This window comes from Ambystoma mexicanum, chromosome 7p (assembly GCF_040938575.1).
Source record: "Ambystoma mexicanum isolate Mex_15411 chromosome 7p, UKY_AmexF1_1, whole genome shotgun sequence".
Classification (NCBI taxonomy): domain Eukaryota; kingdom Metazoa; phylum Chordata; class Amphibia; order Caudata; family Ambystomatidae; genus Ambystoma; species Ambystoma mexicanum.
Window position 1 is genome coordinate 859828537 of NC_090939.1, and position 20734 is coordinate 859849270.

General features: G+C 48.3%; 1 protein-coding gene across 2 annotated transcripts in view; it reads left to right on the top strand.

Moving 5' to 3' along the window:
- Positions 1-20734, top strand: part of TPP2 (tripeptidyl peptidase 2) — a 1218153-nt gene that overhangs the window by 194173 nt on the left and 1003246 nt on the right. For both annotated transcript variants that reach the window (XM_069637049.1, XM_069637048.1), the window contains exon 6: positions 1767-1930. In XM_069637049.1, coding sequence (XP_069493150.1) covers positions 1767-1930 — 164 coding nt within the window. The remainder of the gene's footprint in view (positions 1-1766; positions 1931-20734) is intronic.

The window sequence follows — 20734 nt, forward strand, 5'->3', positions numbered from 1 at the left end:
AATTTACAAGTCGATGATGCTTTCTGCATGAGTCATTGTAAAACCTTAACTTACCATTTATACTGCCATGTCCAATGCTCCTCTGCTCTCTGCATCTCTCCCTTACCTGCTCCCTTTTGATACCGATGCAATATCTAGGTGCTATTGAAAACTCTGAACCCTCATTGCTTATCAGTTATACTTGGTGTGCTTTGACCCAGCGCTACTTAGCTTTGTATGACTGTTTAAACTTGCATGCCAACCACCTACTTGATGTAGTCCCCTGTAACTTAAGGCAAGACTTTTCCAAGTTGTGCACTTCCTCCAGACTACCTGATTTTTGTATCTAGCTGTGCTTAAAATCTACTGCTATTTGCTGCCTACCGATACCACACTTGATTTAGTCCCCCTGTAACATGAGGTGAGGCTCTCTAAGTCATGCTACCATACCTTTATGTAACATTTTATCGAGACGCATTACTTATCTGATGTAGTCCCCCGCAACATGAGGTGTGGCTTTGCCAGGTAGTTTACACAAACCAACTGACAGTAACCATATGTATACTCCTGCACTTCAATACATGCTCTTGCACCTTCTGTAACCAGCACCCAGATGCCGGAGGGCGTGTGTTGCACTTTACAAATTAAATAAAATGGCAAACTGTGTTAGTAAATGAAATCAGGTTTTATTTTGTAGTTTTGAATAGCAAGGCTGTATTAATAACATGTTTTAATTGCAAACCTGGTTTAACTGGAACAGTTTTGACATGAGTATGCACTAGGTGTAATATTAAAGTAAACTGTTTCTTCTAAAAGAAAATCAAAGCACTTTTCCATGTTTTAGCTTTCCCTTTGAGTTAAATTGAATGTTGCTGTGAAATTAAGATCCTCCCAGACCCATTGTTGACAGAAATCTTGTCCAGAAATTGCATTGCTTCCCTGTCTGCTTTTAAAGTCCGAATGCAGTCAATGTTTAAGCAATAAGCTCTGAGCTTGGGGGGGGGGGTCATTACCGCTTCTCTCTGTGGGCCCTGGGTCAGTACCTGAAGCGGTAATGCCGCACCCACCCAGCGGGGGGCTTATTGCTATTGGTACCCCGGCCCGTTAGACCGAGGTACTATTAGTGTCTTTTCTCAGTTGTGAAATGCTGCGGTGTTTCACAACTTAAAAGACAAAAAAAGATGGTTGCCATGGATCTGGATATGTAGTCCTTTCTCTTTCCATGGCGGCCATCTAATAAAGTATACAAGATGGCCGCCTTGGATTGGGGAGAAGGGACTACATGTAGTGCCTTCTCCCTTTTAAATAGCAGTGGGAACATCAAGGGACGCAGTGGCGATGGGTGCGACCAGAGCCTTTTCGGGCTGGTAAGGACCCGGCAAGAGCCAGTCAGATAATTTGATGCAAACTGACCCTCGCCGGGTACTAATAGTAGATATTGATTGTTTTCCAATCTTTCTTATTGGCTGAGAGGTTGTCAGTAATGATACATGTGCTAATATTCCTTATTACATAATCTTTCTACCATCAGCAAGCGTGCTCATGTGTACTCTTTTGTATTATAACAAAGAAAAACCTATTCACTTTGTCAGTGCTTCTTTAGGAGCAAGTCTCCAAGTATTGCACTTTTTATATTGCTGCAGTGCACTTGAGATTTGGGTTTTGTAAAGAAACCTGAAGTCTGCTTTATTTTGTTTCCCATTGTACAGTTTTGGTTTAAATGAGCATGTTAATATCGTCAACCTGTATTAGGTGTTCTAATGAGCTTCTTCTATCCTTGTCAACAGAGCCTGTCTGGACACAAGTGAATGTGGGGATCTTGGTTCCTGCACCGTTTTGAGGAGCTACAAAGAGGCACAAGACTATGGCTCTTTTGGTACATCTGAGATGCTGAATTATTCTGTCAACATTTATGAAGAAGGAAACCTGCTTTCTGTTGTGACAAGTGGAGGTAATGGAAGGATCCGTTTGAGGCCTGTGGATCTGCTTAAACAGTGCTCTTCAAACGTTTTTGGCCTAGGCCTCCCCTGAGCAAAATGTGGGCAGGCTGGCCCCTCCATAGAAATTCCAAATGGGTAGTTAGTCCAAATGGCTATGAAATATCGAGCACCGCAACCGCACCATACTGCCAGTATAGTCCCTGGGCTCCCCCATCAGTCCCTGGGCTCTCGCCACCCTACCACAGACCCTGGGCTCTCGCCACCCTACCACAGACCCTGGGCTCTTGCCACCCTACCACAGACCCTGGGCTCTTGCCACCCTGCTCCCACCACTATCCCATGGCACAAGCTTCCTGGTTCTTGCACATGCGTGCAGTGGCTTGAGTGTGGGTGCTGAAACGCCCTGCTCCGTCTGTATGGGCGAGGCGTCGCAGGAGCTCCCCTTCGCACATAGACGTGCAGTTCCCCAGCCAGCCTTTCCAATGAGCTATGCAAGTCTGGCGACGCAAAACTCCCACAGCCTTGCATGGCTCATTGAGCACGAGCGGCTGGGGAACTGAACTGTCAAAGGGAAACCTAGTTTCCCTTTGACAGTTCAGCCAACCCAGGAGAGCTCCCTCAGCTGGAAAAAGCAGCGGAGGAAGCGCTCAGTGTTTCACTGGGCTGGCTACTTGGCTCCTCCACACTGGGTGAGGGGGCCACTGGCTCGATGCCCCCCTCATCCAGTATGGACCAGCTGCCTTGCCCATCCCCCCACACCCTCTACTTATTCTTTCCTCTTTTTAAAAAATAAAATAATTTCTAGCTGGGGGCCCACAATTTGAATACCTCTGGCTTAGAATTACATGCTTTGCACGCAGGCCTACATCTAGTGGTTAGTGCAGAGTATTACATGATTTATTTTCAATTTCGAAAAGGGGCTCAGATGGGGCTAGCATCCATTTAGTGGTGCCTATAGATCAGAAAGCGCTCATTCAAATGCCTCCATACTATCCAGCGGTGTTGTGGCAGGCACTATATTTTGAGTTTGTCAGAACCCACTTGTTGAAACTATAGCTGACCTGCAACTTGTATTTGTTCCCCTCGTGTCTCTTTCATCCTGGCTCTCCCTCCTTGCCAACTGGTTGGGAACGCCTGCATCCGCAGGTGGGCCGGAAAAGCTTGCTGTAAAAGATAGGTGTCACTTTAAGAAATTTTGAAGGCAGGGCCTACGTCACTCGTGTGTTCCTCTGCGCGCCGGGCCCACACCTAAACCCTACGTCCTACCTGGTTGTGCGTCCCATGTCATTTTGCCAGGGCCAGCCTACTTCTGCCAAAGCACCACAAAAAACTCCTGCATGTGGTGTCTAGTTGCTTAAAGAAGCACCTGGGTGATTGAAATGATATATAAGAAAAGCAGTGGAGCAGCCTTGGGAGAGCCACCATTTTTAGAAGTGCAGCTCTACTCATCACTGACGGAGGTAGTCCCTTCCAGAATTCCATGGATCTAGACAGCCGGCTTACCACTTTCAGTGTATTGTGTACGTTTTTGTCTCTGGGATCATGATATACTTCCACTCCCAGGTACCAGAATTTATCTCTTGTCCATGGGACCGCAAGTGCCGGCTGCTCCTTTGCTGGCTTGCCCACATACCCAGCCAGTGGAAACACTCGACTTTTGTGTGCTCACTTTTATGCCGGAGAGTGCTGCATACCGTTCCAGCACTTCCAGTATATATTCTAGATTGGTCTCAGGCTGCTGGAGGTAAAGCAGCATATCTGTATACAGGGACACGAGGTGTCGCTGCCCCTGCACTCTTATTCCAGCTTCTCCAAATTCTTCTCGGCGGTACACGGCTAGAGGCTCCAATGCCGGGATGAACAGCATTGGCGACCACAGACTACCTTGTCTAGTGCCTTTCTGGAGGACCCATTGTTCTGATATGTAATTCCCTGTTTTAATTCTGGCTACTGGCTGGTTATACAAAATTTGGACCCATTTTATATAATCAGGGCTTATACTGAATTTCTTCAAGGGAAGTATCGACCAAGGCCATTTCACTGAATCGAAAGCCTTGATTGCGTCAAGCGATGCCACTGCATACTGATTTGTGCTGTCATTGGTATGATATATGATATGATGCAAACGACGGAGTTTGCTTGTTATACTTCTCCCCGGTGCGTATCCTGTCTGGTCTGGATGTATCAACGCTGTCATCAAGGATTTTAATCGATTTGCTGTCGGTATCTTCCCATCTTGGTTCAATAAGGAGAGTGGCCTGTATGACCCAAGGTTTGTTTAAGGATTATTCGGCTTAAGTAGAGGTATGATGATAGATTCTCTCAACAAAGCCGGAAGGATTTCAAGCCTGAACTCTCCTTTAGCATGTTAAATAAGGGGGCTGTCAATTCTGCCACATTCTTTAAATTCACAGCAAGCCATCCACACCTGCCGTTTTACCTGTAGGTAGTTCCCTGATTGTGGCTACCAGTTCTTCCAGTGTTATTGACTCACCTAATAGCCCGACTGCCCCGGCATCTAGGGTAGGGAGATTAGTTTGTGCTAAGGCTTCCTCCATTTCCAATAAATCTACTATAGAGTTATCCTCATATATGGATTTGTAATATTCTATGAAACTTATTTATCCCCGCTTGTGTTAATTGTAACTTGCCATCCACCCCTACCACTGAACTGATTGTGTGGCGCTTCGTGTCACTTTTGTACAACCAGGCGAGTAGCTTACTTGGTTTGTCCCCATGTGCGTGTTGGTTCTCTACGTATTTCGAGTAATTCAGCTTACCTACTCTGTCCCAGTCTTCAATATATTCTTGCTGCAACCTGTGTATATTTGTGGTGTCTACCCCTGTTTCACTGACTCATCTCTCTTCTTATATTAGTGTTTCTTCAGCTATTGTCAGTTCCCTAGTTATCGATGTCTGCAACCCTCCAATCTTTGATATGGCCACTCCTCTAATAACCACTTAAAGTATCCCAGAACGTCGCAGCTGACTCAACGCTACCTGTGTTATGTTGAAAGTAGTGAACGATGGGGGGGCGCTGTTGAGCAGCCGACAAGATGGCTGCCTAGCCTTTCAGCTCCGTGTGCTGCCGCTTTACATCTGCTTCCATCTGCGGTTTGCTACTCTGCCCCGTCTCCAGACTCGGCCCACGCATAGCTGACACTCGGGGCCACCCGCCAGTGAAATCTGGCCCTGAATCGGACCTTCTGACCCTGTGTTCGCGGTGCTTCGAACCAGGCTCGTGCGCTGCCGGTCGACGCCGCGGACGGTGTCGCAGACCTCCTTCCGTCGCAGCTGGCGACCCGGCGGGCCGCCTCCCTATCTATCGCCACCGCGCCCACCTGCCTTGTGACTGGGGCCGGGGCCGGAGCGCGGGGGCCGCCTGTGCGGCCTACGCTGATACGCGTGGGCCGACCCGGCGCGGCGCCGCGGAAGGCTCCGCTGAAGACTCCGCTGAAGACGCTCCTGGCCTGAACCAACTAACGATTGCGAACTGAGCCTGAGGTGAGGAGCTGGTGGGCCCTGTATGTGCGGCATTTCTCCACAACCCCTTGGGTCAATCTGTCTGCCGCCCTGAGCGCCGCGCGGGGCTCCGTCAGGACGAACCTCTCGCCCACTACCTCCGGCACTCGGTTTTAAGGTCCTTCACGCCCTGCCGGTGCATTGCCCCGTCTCACGATAACCACACGAGTCTGACTCCCTGGAACACGCCACGATGTCCAACAGGTCCAGGAACACCGGTAAATCTGGCGCCATGGACAAGTTTGCTAAGGCCACCCCGAGACCCGACTCGGCCCATACATCATGCGATCAAATCGAAGCACCGCTCCCTGCAGAGGCCCCCCCCGCAGATCTGACGGTCGTTATGGAATCCATGGCCAGAAACTTCGCAGCTTTTCACGAGAAGCTAGATGACATTAATGCAAATGTGGCATCTCTACGAACCAAACTGGACCAACAAGGGTCGCGTATCACCGAAACCGAAAACAGGATCAGCTCCAACGAGGACAATATTAACACACTGCAAAGCACGGTGTCCACCCTTGTCACGGACATGAAACTAGTGCGCGCTAAATGCGACGACCTCGAATCTAGATCACGGAGGAATAACATACGCATCATTGGAGTCCGGGAAAATGCACTGAAGGGGCCGACTTGAATCCGCAGTCGAGAACCTCCTGAAAGACCTACTGGGCAATCCCGAATTGTCCCCCTTCTTCACAATCGAAAGGGCCCACAGGGCGTTAGCCCCACGTCCTAAACCAGGAGACTTCCCGCGGCCCATCATCGCCAAAATTCTGAGTTTTAGAGATCGGGACCAAATCCTCCACCTTGCGCGGGAGAAGGGTGAACTCAGATTGGACTCGCAGGTGATCCGAATCTTCCCCGACTTCTCGATTGCAGTACAGCAGGAGCGTCGCCAATTTCTCGGGGTCAAGAACCTGCTCAGGGAGAGAAGCATTCCATACGCCATCCTGTTCCCGGCCCGTCTAAAGTTCACATTTAACAACAAACTTTATTTCTTCACGGTGCCCTCAGAAGCGGTGAAATTCATAGAGGCACACATCCCTCTGCATCCACCTGCCGGAGATGATATGGAAAATGACTGAACTTAATTTGAAACTTGCTCTCCCGGATCGCCGCCTACTCGAGCGGTCTGAGGGCTTCATCATCCATGGACCGCCCACACTACCACCCTGCTGTAGTATTCCTACTTTTCATGCCCTCCGGGCTGTACTCACAGTTCCTTAGCCCTCAGATACGCACTTTCTATTTTGCATGTTGTTGGTCCACTCATAGTGATCATGTTGATTCCTGTCTTCATCAAATGCAATATCTCCCCATTTCACATCCAGGTCGGCACGGCCACAGGTAATGGCTGTGACATGCATCACTAAACCGCAAACACTGTTTATTTTCTCACGGACTCCTTAGTGTCCCAAGCGTGCTAACACACGGCAATAGCGCACCCCATTGCGATTGCACTGCTTCCTATTTCTTTGTTTTTGGTTCGCCCCTGTTGGGCTCTTGCACAGGCTGGATCATGTTGGGGTCGGTCCGACTGTGCACTGTTGGGGATGGGTGGGATGTACACTGCTGATCATGGGTTGGTGGTGAGGGTGGGGGGGGGGGGGAAACTGGGTGTTATCTACAAAAGGCACACGAGGTTGCATGTGGCCGGCACTAATGGGCCACGTTCGTAAATTTTGCCCCCACCCTTGGGGCGCACACTATTTTTGGGTCCGAGACGTTCATTGAGAACACGTGTTACATCATGAGAAACCTGGCACAGGTATGGCAACCGTCTTAATGTCATGGAATGTCCGAGGGGTAAGCAATCACACTAAGGCGCGCAAAATCATGGCATATGCCAACAGACATAACTGCAAGATACTGTTCCTGCAGGAGACACACTCCAATGGCCACATCCCCAGAACAATGGCCCCGGCATGGGGACCTACTAGATTTTTTACCTCCTACTCCACTCAATCCAGGGGGGTTCTAACCATGATCCATAAATCCATCAAGTTCACACTGCATAAAAACTACACTGACCCTGAAGGACGCTATGTCATACTACATTGCACTTTGGCCAACAAAGAATATCTACTCGTCAACACCTATTGCCCCAATATCGATTCTCCTGATTTTTTTGACAAGATCGCCACTATACTGCTGGGATACGTGGGAACTCTGGTCATTTGGGGGGGAGATTTGAATCTTATTCTTGATGCAGCCCTGGATAGGACTGGATCCAACCCACGGCCTCTGTCCAGTGCCGCACGCGGGTTGCACTCTCACATTAAGACCCTCGACATTTGCGATGCCTGGAGGTCCCTACACCCACATCTTAGAGACTACACTTACTACTCATCAGTGCATGGGAGCTCTTCTAGGATAGACTTGTTTCTTGTCTCGAAAGGTGTCATGGGAGGGGTGTTGGGCTCCCAGATCTTACCCCGCACACTTTCTGATCATGCCCCGATCACACTCACAGCCAGACTAGGAGTACCCGTCCCGACGTTCAGCACCTGGCGTTTTAAATCCGACGCCCTGCGAGATGTGGTATTTAAGGCTGAAATACTCGACGATATTCTGTCTTTCTTCGAACTGAATACTCTCCGAGATACCTCTGCCGCCGTGAGGTGGGACGCCTTTAAGGTGTACATCAGGGGAATGTCTATCTCCCGGGAAGCTGGGGTGCTGAAATCAATCAGAACAGCGCTGAGCCGTTCAGAAAGCAAACTGAAACAACTGGAACTGCAAGGCGCCTCTGGTGCCGACCCCGCCACTCTTGCCCAGATCTCTGAGGAACTCCAAGCTTTCAACAAACTCGCCGTCAGCGAGATACATTTCCTTGGTCGCCCTCAAGCGGCCAGGAAATATGGTGAGGGAGAGAGGCCCGGGAGAACGTTAGCGACACTAACTAAATGGGAATCTGGCCGAACGCAAATCACCTCACTTAAAGATGAACAGGGTAATACCCAATGGGCTGACCTACAAATCCTGAACACATTTACCGAGTTCTACAGATCTCTCTACTCCCAGCCTGCTGAGCACACTGAACAGCACATGCGGGAACTCCTTGACTCGATCCCCACCACTTAGATCTCCTCCGCTACCCGTGACGAACTGGACTCTCCAGTCACGCTTGACGAGATAGTAACAGCCATCTCTGACCTACCCAAAGGCAAAGCCCCGGGGCCCGACGGTCTGACTGACGATTTCTATCAAGAACACGTCGCTATACTCGCCCCCAAGCTACTCGAGGTCTGGGACGAATCGCTCCGAGTCTCTATTCTTCCCCTCTCTATGCGCGAGGCAGTCATTACGGTGCTGCTCAAGCCCGATAAGCCCGACGACGAATGTGGGTCCTATAGACCCCTCTCCCTAATGAACCTCGACACAAAGATCTTTGCAAAAATTATAGCGAACCGATTTCTGCCCATTATGACATATCTGGTCCATGATGACCAGGCCGGCTTTGTACCGGGTAGGTCTACCTCCCACAACATCAGGAGACTGTTTAACGTAATGTCCCGCATTGATCAAGAGGCACAAGCAGTGGCGGTCACACTGGACGCCCAGAAGGCCTTCGATATGGTCTCCTGGAGATACACTTGGCTGGTTCTTGAGAATATGGGTATTGGCCCGAACATGATTAAGTTTATAAAATTGCTTTACACTTCTCCTGTGGCACGGGTTAGGATCAATACACTAACTTCTGATCTTTTCACACTGTTCAGAGGTACCCGACAGGGATGCCCCTTCTCTCCAATACTGTTCGCTTTAGCAATTGAACCAATGGCAGACTATGTCCGTGCTCACCACGCCCGCAAGGGTATAAGACTGAAAGACAGCCCCGAAATTATATCCCTATATGCGGACGATGTTCTCTTATACATCAGAGACCCTGCAACACACCTTGACTCAATACTAAGGGACATTACTCGCATAGGCACTCACTCCGGCTTCACTATCAACTATTCTAAGTCGGAGATCTTCCCGCTCACTAAGGTCGCCCAGCAACCTGCCTCTGAATACCCCCTCCGTTGGTCACCGAATGGTTTTAGATATTTGGGCGTGCACATATCCTTGGCCAAGTCCTCCCTTCTCGCTGACAATTACTCTGCGGTAACACGCATGGCCGAAACTAAAATCCTCAGGTGGCGTGCCCTCCCGCTCTCCATTGCTGGACGGCTCTCCCTCATTAAAATGATTCTGCTCCCCAAACTCCTCTACACATTTAGCAACATACCCGTGTGGCCTGGGAATAACTACTTTGCCAGACTGCACACACTGTTTGCTCAGTTCCTTTGGCACGCGGGCGCAGTACGCAAAAAGTGGACGGACATGACACTTCCATACAAACTAGGGGGACTCGCAGCCCCAAATATATCACTTTACTGGCACGCAGCTCAGGCCCAACATGCCACCCACTGGTATCCTGGTGCACCAACGCGTCCCCATGTCAAACTGGAGAGATTGGCGACCACCGGCATCGACCTAATGTCCGCGCTACTGCATTACCAATACATACCCGACTCTCCTATTGACCCTCTCTACACAACTCTCTTGGCCTGGTCTCGCATGCTTTCCCAGACGCCTGGAGCCTTCCCGTACTACAAGTGGCTTCCCGTGTGGGCCTTTCCTGGCCTGGAACCCACACACGACGCAGCGCTGGCCCGACACTGGGGGGAGCTGGGATACCATGCACTGACGGACTTCTACCCTGAAGGCAGCTTTATTGACCCCCGATCTTGGAAACCGGGTCACACCGGGACCGCTTTGGAAACCCTCCAATATTATAGACTGCGGGCCGCGTTTAGGTCCAAATGGCCCACATTCCCGGACGAGCCCCCAGACAACCCAGCCATCGCATACATTGCCAACTCAGGGGGCGCCCGCGGCGTGGTCTCCTCACTCTACAAGATATTTCAGGCTGCTTCCCCCACTCCCACCCTCAAGGCACGCGATGACTGGGCCGACGACCTGGGCCTGGAAATATCAGATGGGGCCTGGGAGAACATGTGCCTGCACACCCAACGAGTCTCCCTCAACTTCCGTTTTCGTGCCATGCAGTACAAACTCCTAAATAGACTTTATTATACTCCGTACAGAACCTCTAGGTTCGCTCACACTGCGACACGCCCCTGCCCCCGCTGCGGGGCGACAGAGGCCGATCACCTACACATGTTCTGGTCTTGTAGCAAACTGCTTGGTTTCTGGGAGGGTATCCTAGAAACCCTCTCTGCTATCATTGGAGTTGTTATTGACCCAGATCCTCTGGCCGTCCTGTTTGGCGCCTGGACGACCGATGACACTAGATGTTCAGCTAGATTTCTGAATATTGCATGTATGGTTGCCAAGAAATGCGTCCTTCAGAATTGGAAAAATCCCTCCCCTCCGGCTCACCGGAAATGGCTCCATATGCTTACCTGGTCACGCAATTGCGAGGAGGAATACATATCCATGCTCCCTGTTACATCTTGCCCCCGTAACATCTGGACGGAATTCAACACATACCTTAACAATAGAAGTACAAGTGCCTCCAGCTCTGGCTTGTCTTTCACCCCTCTGTAATCACCCCTACTAGGTGCACACTTATTTGTATATATCTCATGCGACCACTGCCTTGTATTGCTGTGACCAATGTACCATGTTAAATGTATTGTATTGCTACGTCTTTTACACGTGCTGGACTCGTGCCCTTGATGCCTGCACCATGTAACCTTGTGCCGCTAAAAATAAAAGTTTAAAAATAAAAAGAAAGTAGTGAACGATGCCCTCCCAGAGCTGTTCCCTAAATACGTTGTTTTAGGGCCGCTCCATGCAACCTCTACATCGGGATACAGGTCCTAGCTGGTACTACCTTTCCCTGTGATCTCTAGTGGAGAATGATCCGTTAACACGCTGGCCTTATAGTCTGCCTGTACACTCTCGCTCATTGTCTCGACTCCAATGAAGAAATAATCTAATCAGGTGTGTTCTTGGGGTGCCGCGTTGTTAGGGAGAATTCTCAGAAATGTGATAATTCCCTTCTACCTTAGAGACCCACAGCTCATTTGCTGTACTTTAGGACTTTTCATTTCTAACCTGGAGAGAATGAAACCTTTTTCCCACTCTCGTATATTTTTCTGTGATTTGGACTCTGTTTCTTTTGGTTGTCGAGTCTGACAAACTCCATAGGCATCATCTTTACATTGTGACACACAGCACTTTAAGTGGCACAGGGAAGATTAGATTAGATTCCCCAAAGGTTTAAATACCTTCCCCTGGTGAAGTGGCTTCCAAGAGCAGTGTAGTGAAATTGACTTTACTTACATTTTGTAACTTTCTAGCCCCAACACACACTATTTTACAATAGGGTGCTGGAGAGGTTACTTAGTCACCCCTTTGTCTAGTTTCTCTTGCAACATTTTTATGTTGCCCTTTCTACAATTAACGGCTGGTGGCAGTGGTTTTACTTTTTTTTTTTTTTATTGTATATGGTTAAAAAATTAACCTTTCACAAACAAGCCAAATATTTTTAAAACTATGAATAAGAACCAAGAGCTTAAAAATAAATCCATTGCAGATAAACCAATTTTTCAACCTTCAACTCTTAAAAACAGAGGAAAAAAAAGGAAGGAGAAGAGGAAAGAGGGCAAAATAAAGGCGAAAGAGTCGAACTTCCACAAAGTCAATTGTTAGCAACTTTGCCTTCCTAAAGGGAAACATGTTGAGCGCCAGAACCCCAAAAAGGCACTTGCCAAGATTTCACAGATCTAACTTGCAGTCATCCAGCATCTTAACTAACGCAATTCTTTTGTTGGGATTGGCCATCAATCAAACTTTCCCAAAAGTGGTTGTGTACCCAATACGTTGATTCAGAGACAAACCTGCTGAAGAACTGTTGTCTGGAAATTCTCGTGCGATCGCACTCCATCAGATGTTTGGATTGGTTTTCTGGCTTAGCACATGTCTGACACAGATTCAATGCTAGGGCCCCCAACCCTCTTCTTGCAAGAATTTCCCCAGTATGTAAGATATTTAATCTTAATATCAGGAATTTGTTCCTCAGTCTCCAGTCAGGGAACTTAATTAAATATTTACTGAGGAAACCCAGGTTTCTTTCCGACATTTGGATTCGTCCCTGGTCTTATTTTTTTCAAGGGTCTGGATCCAATCCATTTCCTCCCATTTTCTTTTTGGCCTTTGTTGGATTTTCCTCCATCAATTTTGTATCTGTCGGCACTGCTAAGCTGCTCCTTCACCAGCAAGTCTAGCCTACCCAAATGTGGAGAGCTACCCACCTCCCAGATGTTTTCTCATGTCTGCATATACTGAGTGATCTTGGGTTGTGGTGATGCGATTTTGCAATACCATCAATTTCTACCCTGCTTGACATTTTAATGATCTGTGGCCCAGTTCAAATCGGAGGTTGTCCATGGATAAGCTCATAGGAAGACCCAAGACATATTTCCACAAAAGACCTTCCCATTTTTGCCAGGACGTGTTCCATAGCTGTGGTTTAGCTTCAAGACCATATAACAAAACAGGGATAACTTTAGCCTGGTAAAATGTAAGAACTGGTATGATCGAAAATGTACCATATTTCCAAAGGATTCTTTTCATCTGGGCTGCTAATGGTTTTATTTTTGCATCAAGATCTGACTCTACCTTGCAGATTGCTGGCGTGGTGTAGATTTTATACCCCAGGTATACCAAGCCCTCCACCCTTGTAATCGCCCTCCCCAACCCCCCCCCCCCATTGACCACCTGGGGAATACAATTGTTGTTCTTTTGCCTCTAGACCAGGACCCTTGATTTGTTTGAATTTAGGGAGAGCCCATTTTCCTCTGCATATTCATGAACGCCATTGAGCAGACGTTGCAGGGCGATGGCCGTTTGGTCAAGACTACTACATCATCGGCGTAGGCCAGCCAGTGTATTTTCTTTCCATTTAAGGCTGGACTGGGCAACGCAAATGGCGCTAAGAAATCCCCCATGTCAGCTGTATACAGATTAAAGAATGGAGGGGCCCCTAGACAAACAACCCTGGCTCACCCCCCAATTTACTCACTGGTTCTGACATGTGGCCCTCTGTATCTAGTCTCACTCTAATGTCGTTTTCTTTGTTGAATTCAATGAGCATTGCCAAGAGCCCCTCTGGAATGCCTTTTGCTCTTAACTTCAACCAGAGCCTTCCCCTATCCACTTGGTCGAAGGCCCTTGAGAAATCAACCCAGGCACCATACAGTTGTACTCCCCCCTTTGCCTGAGTTTTTTTTGCTCAAGAGGTTTAGTGCCATACCATTCACTGCGGTTGAGAGCCCCCTCCTGAACCCAGTTTGACACTTAGACAGCACTATAGGCTTGGCGGTGATCAGTGAACGCCTGGCAATAGCGATTTAGCCCTACTACTGTGTAACGCTCACCTGATTCCCGTAGAGGCGCCGGTCTTGACTGGGCGTATGCCGTATCTTCAAAGGTGATATGTAACACACGGCTGGCTCTTTGGGCTGGACCTCTGTGCACTGTATGTCTGACTCGAAGGGTAAGATGTCTTGGGTAAGTGAACGCCGTGCTCTCCATCTGCCTCGGGGCAGGGTGCTGTAACCAGTTTCTTCACTGGATAAGGGGAGCAGGCCTCTTGACTTCAGAGGACTGCTGTCCGTCGTTTACTGCACGAACGGTAAGTTTCGAGTAATTCTAATGTCTTTAAAAGTCTTTAGTAATGATGTCTCTTGTTTTGCAGGGTTCCGGCGATGGCGGATGACGGGCTGAAGTGAGTTGAAGATGGAGCCCGTGTGATGAATAGAAGCGCCTGGAAGCACGTAAGTAAGCGCTTGTTGCCTGCTTCACGATGCGCTCTAACTGTCCTTTTATTTTGCAGGTACAAGTTCGGAGCGGCTGCAGGGTGCCGGAATACCCACTGGGTTAGATGTGTAAAGGAGTAATGGCACGTGAGTATTAAAGTTCCCCAATGTCTTTAAACGCAGCTTGTTTTGTCTTTCAGATGCGGGATGCAGCGCCGAAGACCTCCGGAGCGCACGAAGTGTAGGTAAGCCTTTGTCTTTCAGATGCCGGAATGCAGCGCGAGGCGTTGATGACAGCCAATGGACTAGGTAAGTGAAGCGCTGTCACTGAAGACCGTAATGCTAACCTGTTCTTTCTTGTCTTTATAGGTGTTGCTGAAGACTGGATTCAGGATGGTAAGCCTTTTTCCTAGGCCCAGGATCAGATGCAGAAGACACGATGAGCTTTCTGCTGCAGAGGATGCAGAATAACACAAAGCAAGATTCATCCATCGGGTGTGGTTTAAATAGCCTCCTGTAGTGCTTAGGTGTCTCCTTCCACAGCCATGCCTAGGTAAGAAAAGAGTTCCTGCTTTCCAGAAGAGTTCCAGTGTTCTGAGCCTAGGGAGTGGCTCCTGCCCCACCCAACAGGAAAAGTAGTTCCAAACAGAAGAGGATCAGAGGCTCAACTGGCAGGCAAGTAAGCAGCATGGTCTGCTGCAGGTAAGTCCACCCAAGCATTATGAGCCCGGCGCTTCCAGCGCTGGGACTGGGCATATTTATGAGCCTGGTGCCACTGGCGCCAGGACTGGGTCCAAAAGGTCCCAATTGGGACTGGTTGGCCCTCGGAACCTGGGTTATGGATCTGCTTCCAAGGGAGTTGGGAAAACCCTGACCTTTTGGAAGCAGAGATCATGACATACTGTTAGGTTTATCCTAGCAAAAAGCTCAAGTACTACCAGGATGTAAGTAGTGGCCAATGTAATCTACAGTATCAAAACCCACTGTGGTAAATTGTGAAATGAGCACAAGAGATTATATAAATTATCAATGCATTGAAATACCTAAAACAAAGAATTATAGATGTTTGTTGAGAATGGAACCATATTTTTTACAATGTGATAAATGTATATATGTTTGTTTTTTTGTACTTATTCTGCAACGGGGGATTGGAAAAGAGGCTTACCATCTGAAAAGAAATGTCTGTCCTGAAGAAGGCCAAACAATATATCATCTGTAGAGACACTAGGGATAGTATTTCATATGTTTATATGGCCGAAACATGTCGACACATGACAACTGACTAGCTAAAGTACATAGTCTTGTATCTGCAAACTGCCTAAATAGATGGTGGTTTTGACTAAGATGACGAACCCATATGAATTATACTGTGTTTTTTAATAAGTAAGCGAGAAGAAGTCGGTGATGCACCATATTCATGTCTGCATAGTTGTTGTACCTCTCGTTCTTCTTTCTGTTTTTAACTATTTTTGATTGGTCTTTATGCTGAATAAATTAATATAAAAGATGTCATTTTGTGATTTTATTTTAATTTTTGAATAAGATGGTTCTATTCTCTTTTGCTCTGTTTTGTGTATGCACATAGCTCACTAATTAGTAAGTGAAATTTGTTGCTCAACATGATCCTGTAGATCACCCGGCCTAATCTGATAGTACAGAGAGAGGGGTAGCCAGTTCTCAATTTTGTATTTTCCCTTTAGTGTGTCTCCCGTTCCGAGAGACTGGCCCCCCGATAACAAAAAAATTGTGGGAGATTACCTTTGTAGATATAACGGAACCATCTTTGTGCCATCCCAAATGGGTACTTGCTGATTTAGAGAAACTAAGAGTGTGTATTTGTGTGTTGCTTATATATTGCTCTCTTCTGAATAAGGCTTAGTCAAACTGACAAATTAATAATTGTTTAATCAAGAAACCCTGACTATAAGAGTTTCTTTGAATTCTTGTCACTGTGAATCTCTGTATAAAAACCCTACTGCTCACATTGACCCCTCTTGAGATAAGCGTGGCTACTCGTTTTTAACAAAGGCCCTCTTATCACTGTCCATTTAAGTCCCTTGTGTTGCGGACCACTGCGTACCATGTGTTGGTAATCCCTGTGCACTGCATTGCCCACCCGCTTGGCTTCATTGTATTAGCACACTTGCTGATGTCTGGTCCACTATTCAGCATGTGTAACGCTCTTCTGGTGCCACCTCCCCTCTGTGTTGTCATAACTTGGCACTCTGGCACTTTCTAGTGGCCCCCATGGAGTGCAGCCTTTATCGTGTGCTAAAAAGGAGCAGGGGCCCCGTTCCCCCTGTCAGGCCCCTGTGTGCTGCTGTATGTGCCTTCTCAAAAAGGGGTGGGGGGCGGGCTAGTGTCGACTGCTTGTCTATACAGACTCTGGACCAAGGAACTTGCTTTAAGTTCCATTCAGTCGGCACAGGTCGTCCTTTTTATCCTGTGGTCCTAATTGCAGTGCACCCACAGAACATGCATGGGGAGGTCTCAGTCGCCAATGCCCTGCTGGGCTTTTATGTATGCCTGTGTGCACCCCAAAGGCTTATGCGGCCCATTTGAATCCATAAAGACGGAGGGCGCAGGGTCCTGTACCTGCAGCCTTGCCAGCTGCAATGTTATATAAATTGCCCCTTTAAATCACTGCTGCACCCCGCTCACCTTCGATCTACTTTAGCTGGTGCAGGCTCTCGTCGGTGTGCCTCCATTCATCTGCATGATGAGGGAGAGGTTGCATCTACTTCGCTGGCCTCTGTTCACCGACTCTGCGCTGCTACTTTGTGGCGGCGGCGTCAGGCAGTGAGGTAATCACTCAGACTGCGCCGCAATCGACACCTGCTTTCTCTGGGCTCCCGCCGACTCTGGGAATCTAGCCGAGTATGCTCATGCTCAGACTCTGCAACTTGGTTCCTGTGCATGTTCGGCGTGGGTCGAGTTTCCTCAGGCAAGTTGTTGCACCTCTACATTCCTCCACAATGCCCTTGTCACCTGGACCATACTTGTGAGGGCTCCGCTTCCACACCCCTTGCTTCCCTCCGGCGAAGCGTCCACTCTGCAACCTGGTATTCCACGTCCCTACAGTGTCTATGCCAACTCTATTGTATCACCACTGGCGGCCATATTCCTTTGTTCTCCGGGGCACAGCGACAATGTTGCCAGCTTCTGTATTAGCAGATTGTGTCCCCTTTCTCCCCAGATGATTGCAGGTACACTCACAGCATTGCTTCCCCATTCCACAACTATTTTGCGCCAGTTTTGCCTCCGGTAAATGCCTCCTAGGCACGGATCTGGTCGGGAGCTTCTGGAAACTAGTCCCTACTGCATGGCAGCTGGCCACGCCCCCTCCACCGATTCTATTCCTGAGCCAATCGCGATCTGTGGACAGTAAGGATTCTGCTCCTACGCCCAAGAAACAAAAAATTCCCAAGAGACTGACTGATTCGGATTACGACACCACGTAGTCACCATCTAAGGTGTTTCATGACATTATGACAAAAGCCGTGCAGATCACTAGAAATCTTTCTTAGGATAAGCCTGAAACAGCGAGTGTTTTTGGAAAACTGCCATCTCAGCAGTCAACGAATCCACTTCCCCTGGAGGAATTTGTTCTAGAGCAAGCATTAGCTCGGTGGGGTAAGCCTCATTCAGTTCCACACATCTCCAAAGTACAACAATTACAAGGTGCCTATGGAGGAACCTTTCATACTTATGGGCAATCTTCCTGCACAATCGGCGGTAGATTCAGCTGCCCCGGCACAAAGGGAAAAGGCCCTTCTCCAGCATTGGATCTATCATGGATTCACATGCTGTGCATATTCCATGTCAGGCTGGGATTCCCTGGTTACTTTGATGTTAGTAATTTTCCTATGGAAAAACGTGACGCCTTGTGTCCCATTGACGACGTTGTGGGTACTTTTGGTCCCCACCAATAGGACGGCGAGTGTATAGCTCTGCCCCAGCAGCTTCCCCCTCAGATTTCAACCGTCTTTTGAGCTGGTGGGATTCCTCGCGTTTTTCTCTCCTGAGAGAACTACGTTCCACACAACTAAAATGTCTTAAAATTAAATTTTTCTTCCAACCGGAGTAACGGACGACTCTTATATGGTCCTGTTTACATCCATGGAGACCTGGACCAAAAAAGTCCTTGTTCAGGCCTTGTGACACTTGTGGCCTAAAAAATGTGTGCGAAGGTGACGGGCATGCAGAGTATCTATACTGCCTCTACCCTAACCATTCAGCGCAGGAATGTGAAATCTGCCAGGGCTTTTCACAAAGGACAGAAACCGTTGCCTCATTTGTTGGCTGAATGAAGGGGCATACCCAGCGTCGGAAGCAGGTTTGTCAAGGAGTGGGAGGGCTACCACTCCCTCTGACAGGAGGTCGCCATCAGGTGACAGGTACAGAGATGAAGAACCGTTGGTCGAAAATACAAAAAACAGGTGAGCCAAGCCACGATAAGACCAAATGCCCTTCTCCTGTTAAAAAAAAAAAAGAAAAAAATCCAGGTAGTGGTGAAGGTTCCCATACTGTGTTTATGCACTAGTCCAAGGTCCTGTCGACTAAGAAACTATCAAAAAAACCAAGATAAAGGCTCACACCAGTCGACTAAACCCACATCCGACTCGTTGAAGGTACTCTGACGGACAAACACAAATACTGGTCATCCACGAAGCACCCTCCAAAATGATCGTTCACCACTCGTTGATGACCACCTTGTCGACGACCGAAAAACGCAAATTGTCCGGGAGTAAGACTACACTGCCTTCAACGGTCAACCACTATTGCAACGGAAACCACAGAAATGACCTAATACAGGATAGTATATCATCCACAAAAGGTACACTAAAAATCCCAACAAGGGATGCAGCAGAGCATGGACTTAATCCTCTCAGAATCTCTCCTACAAAATACCCAGACATCATGCCAGGTGACATTTTACAGCATGAAATCACTTCAGATTTCAAGCCTCCATCAGAGGAGTTTCCAGGGGTCATGGACTCCGATCCTGAGGAAGGTACGTCCCAGCCTCCTATTCAAGACAAACCCTCTGATCGGCTACCATCAAGAGGAGAAGCACCTCTAATCCCCAATACCCTTTTCTAAGCCCTCAATCCTTGCTCTCCCTGCAAGTGCTTTCCACGCTGCAGTCACTATTGGGTCAACTCAATGCCAGGCTTCCACCTCTGCAGCCACAAGCAGTGCATGTATGGGGAAAAGACCCGGGTACGTCAGGTCAGCAGCAACAAAGGGATCCAGGCCATTCCTCCAGGGACCAAGACAAACGTCCAAGAGTTCAATCGCTTCCTAGACCACCCCCTCCACATGGATATAGTCCACATATACACTAACAAGGACATGGAGAACTAGTAGATAGACAGAGACACTGGTCCAAGGGACACAAGCTTCACCTCCTTTGTTGCCTTACAGAGCCGATACATAGGATATAGATGACCCAGACCAAGATATATAGGGTAGTCCTGCTCAACCCTCGCCTCCAGATGACATTGGGTCTTTCCACTTGATGGTATTGAAGGCGTGCCAGGAATTCAGTTTAACTCCTGCAGAAGAAAGGGACTGTTTTCTTTTTGACCACATGGATAAGCACAGAAAGGCTGTGTTCTGCATACCCATCCTAGATCTGGTTTGGCAGGAGGGCCTTCGTACTCTAAAACATCCATTTACAGAGCCGGCACTTAAAGGAAGACTGGCTTAAAAAATGTAAGGCACCAGATACAACACCAAAATGTCTTGCCTCACAACCCTCTCCAGAGTCTGTGTCAGCGTTAGCAACTCCCCCAGACAATGAAGGCAGAAAAATTAATGCCTTGGGTTAAAAAGGTGCTCCCCATCGGAGCAGTCCCTTGCAATAGTGGCTCGCTACAATCGAGAAATGTCATCGGTTAGCTCCTATATTGGAGCACTTACCGGAGCAACAGAGGAAGGAAGCTATGACGCTGGTGCATGAAGGTGAGGAAGTCCCAAACCACAGCATTAACATTGCTGTAGATCTCGCTGAAACAGGGTTCAAACAAATTGGCAATGAGGTAGTCCTTAGAGGACCATGGTGGCTACGTTGCACCGATTTCCAGTAGGGAGGTACAACATAAGTTAGTCGACATGCAGTTTGAAGGAGAAAATCTGTTTGGTGACAAGATTGATGAGGCTCTCAACCATGAAAGCAGAATCCGAAACTGGTAGATTTCTAACAACCTTACAGGGCAGACGGTCTTTTCGTTCCTTTCGAGGAACCTCGGGTAATTCTAGATTCTCGTCCTCGGGGGACAACAAAAATTACGGCAGATCCGGATACTACTCTTGGCTACAAGAGAAATTACCAGTCCTCCCAGCACAGCAGGGATATCCCCAGGGACAGCGAACGCGCCGATCAACCACCTTTCAAAGAGGTAGGTAGAGCAAGGCCCAACAATGACTGCCTCAGGGGCGCACATGTGGGAGGAAATGTGGCGTTTTAACTCAGCAAGTGGTAAGCAATTACAAAAGACAGATGGGTGC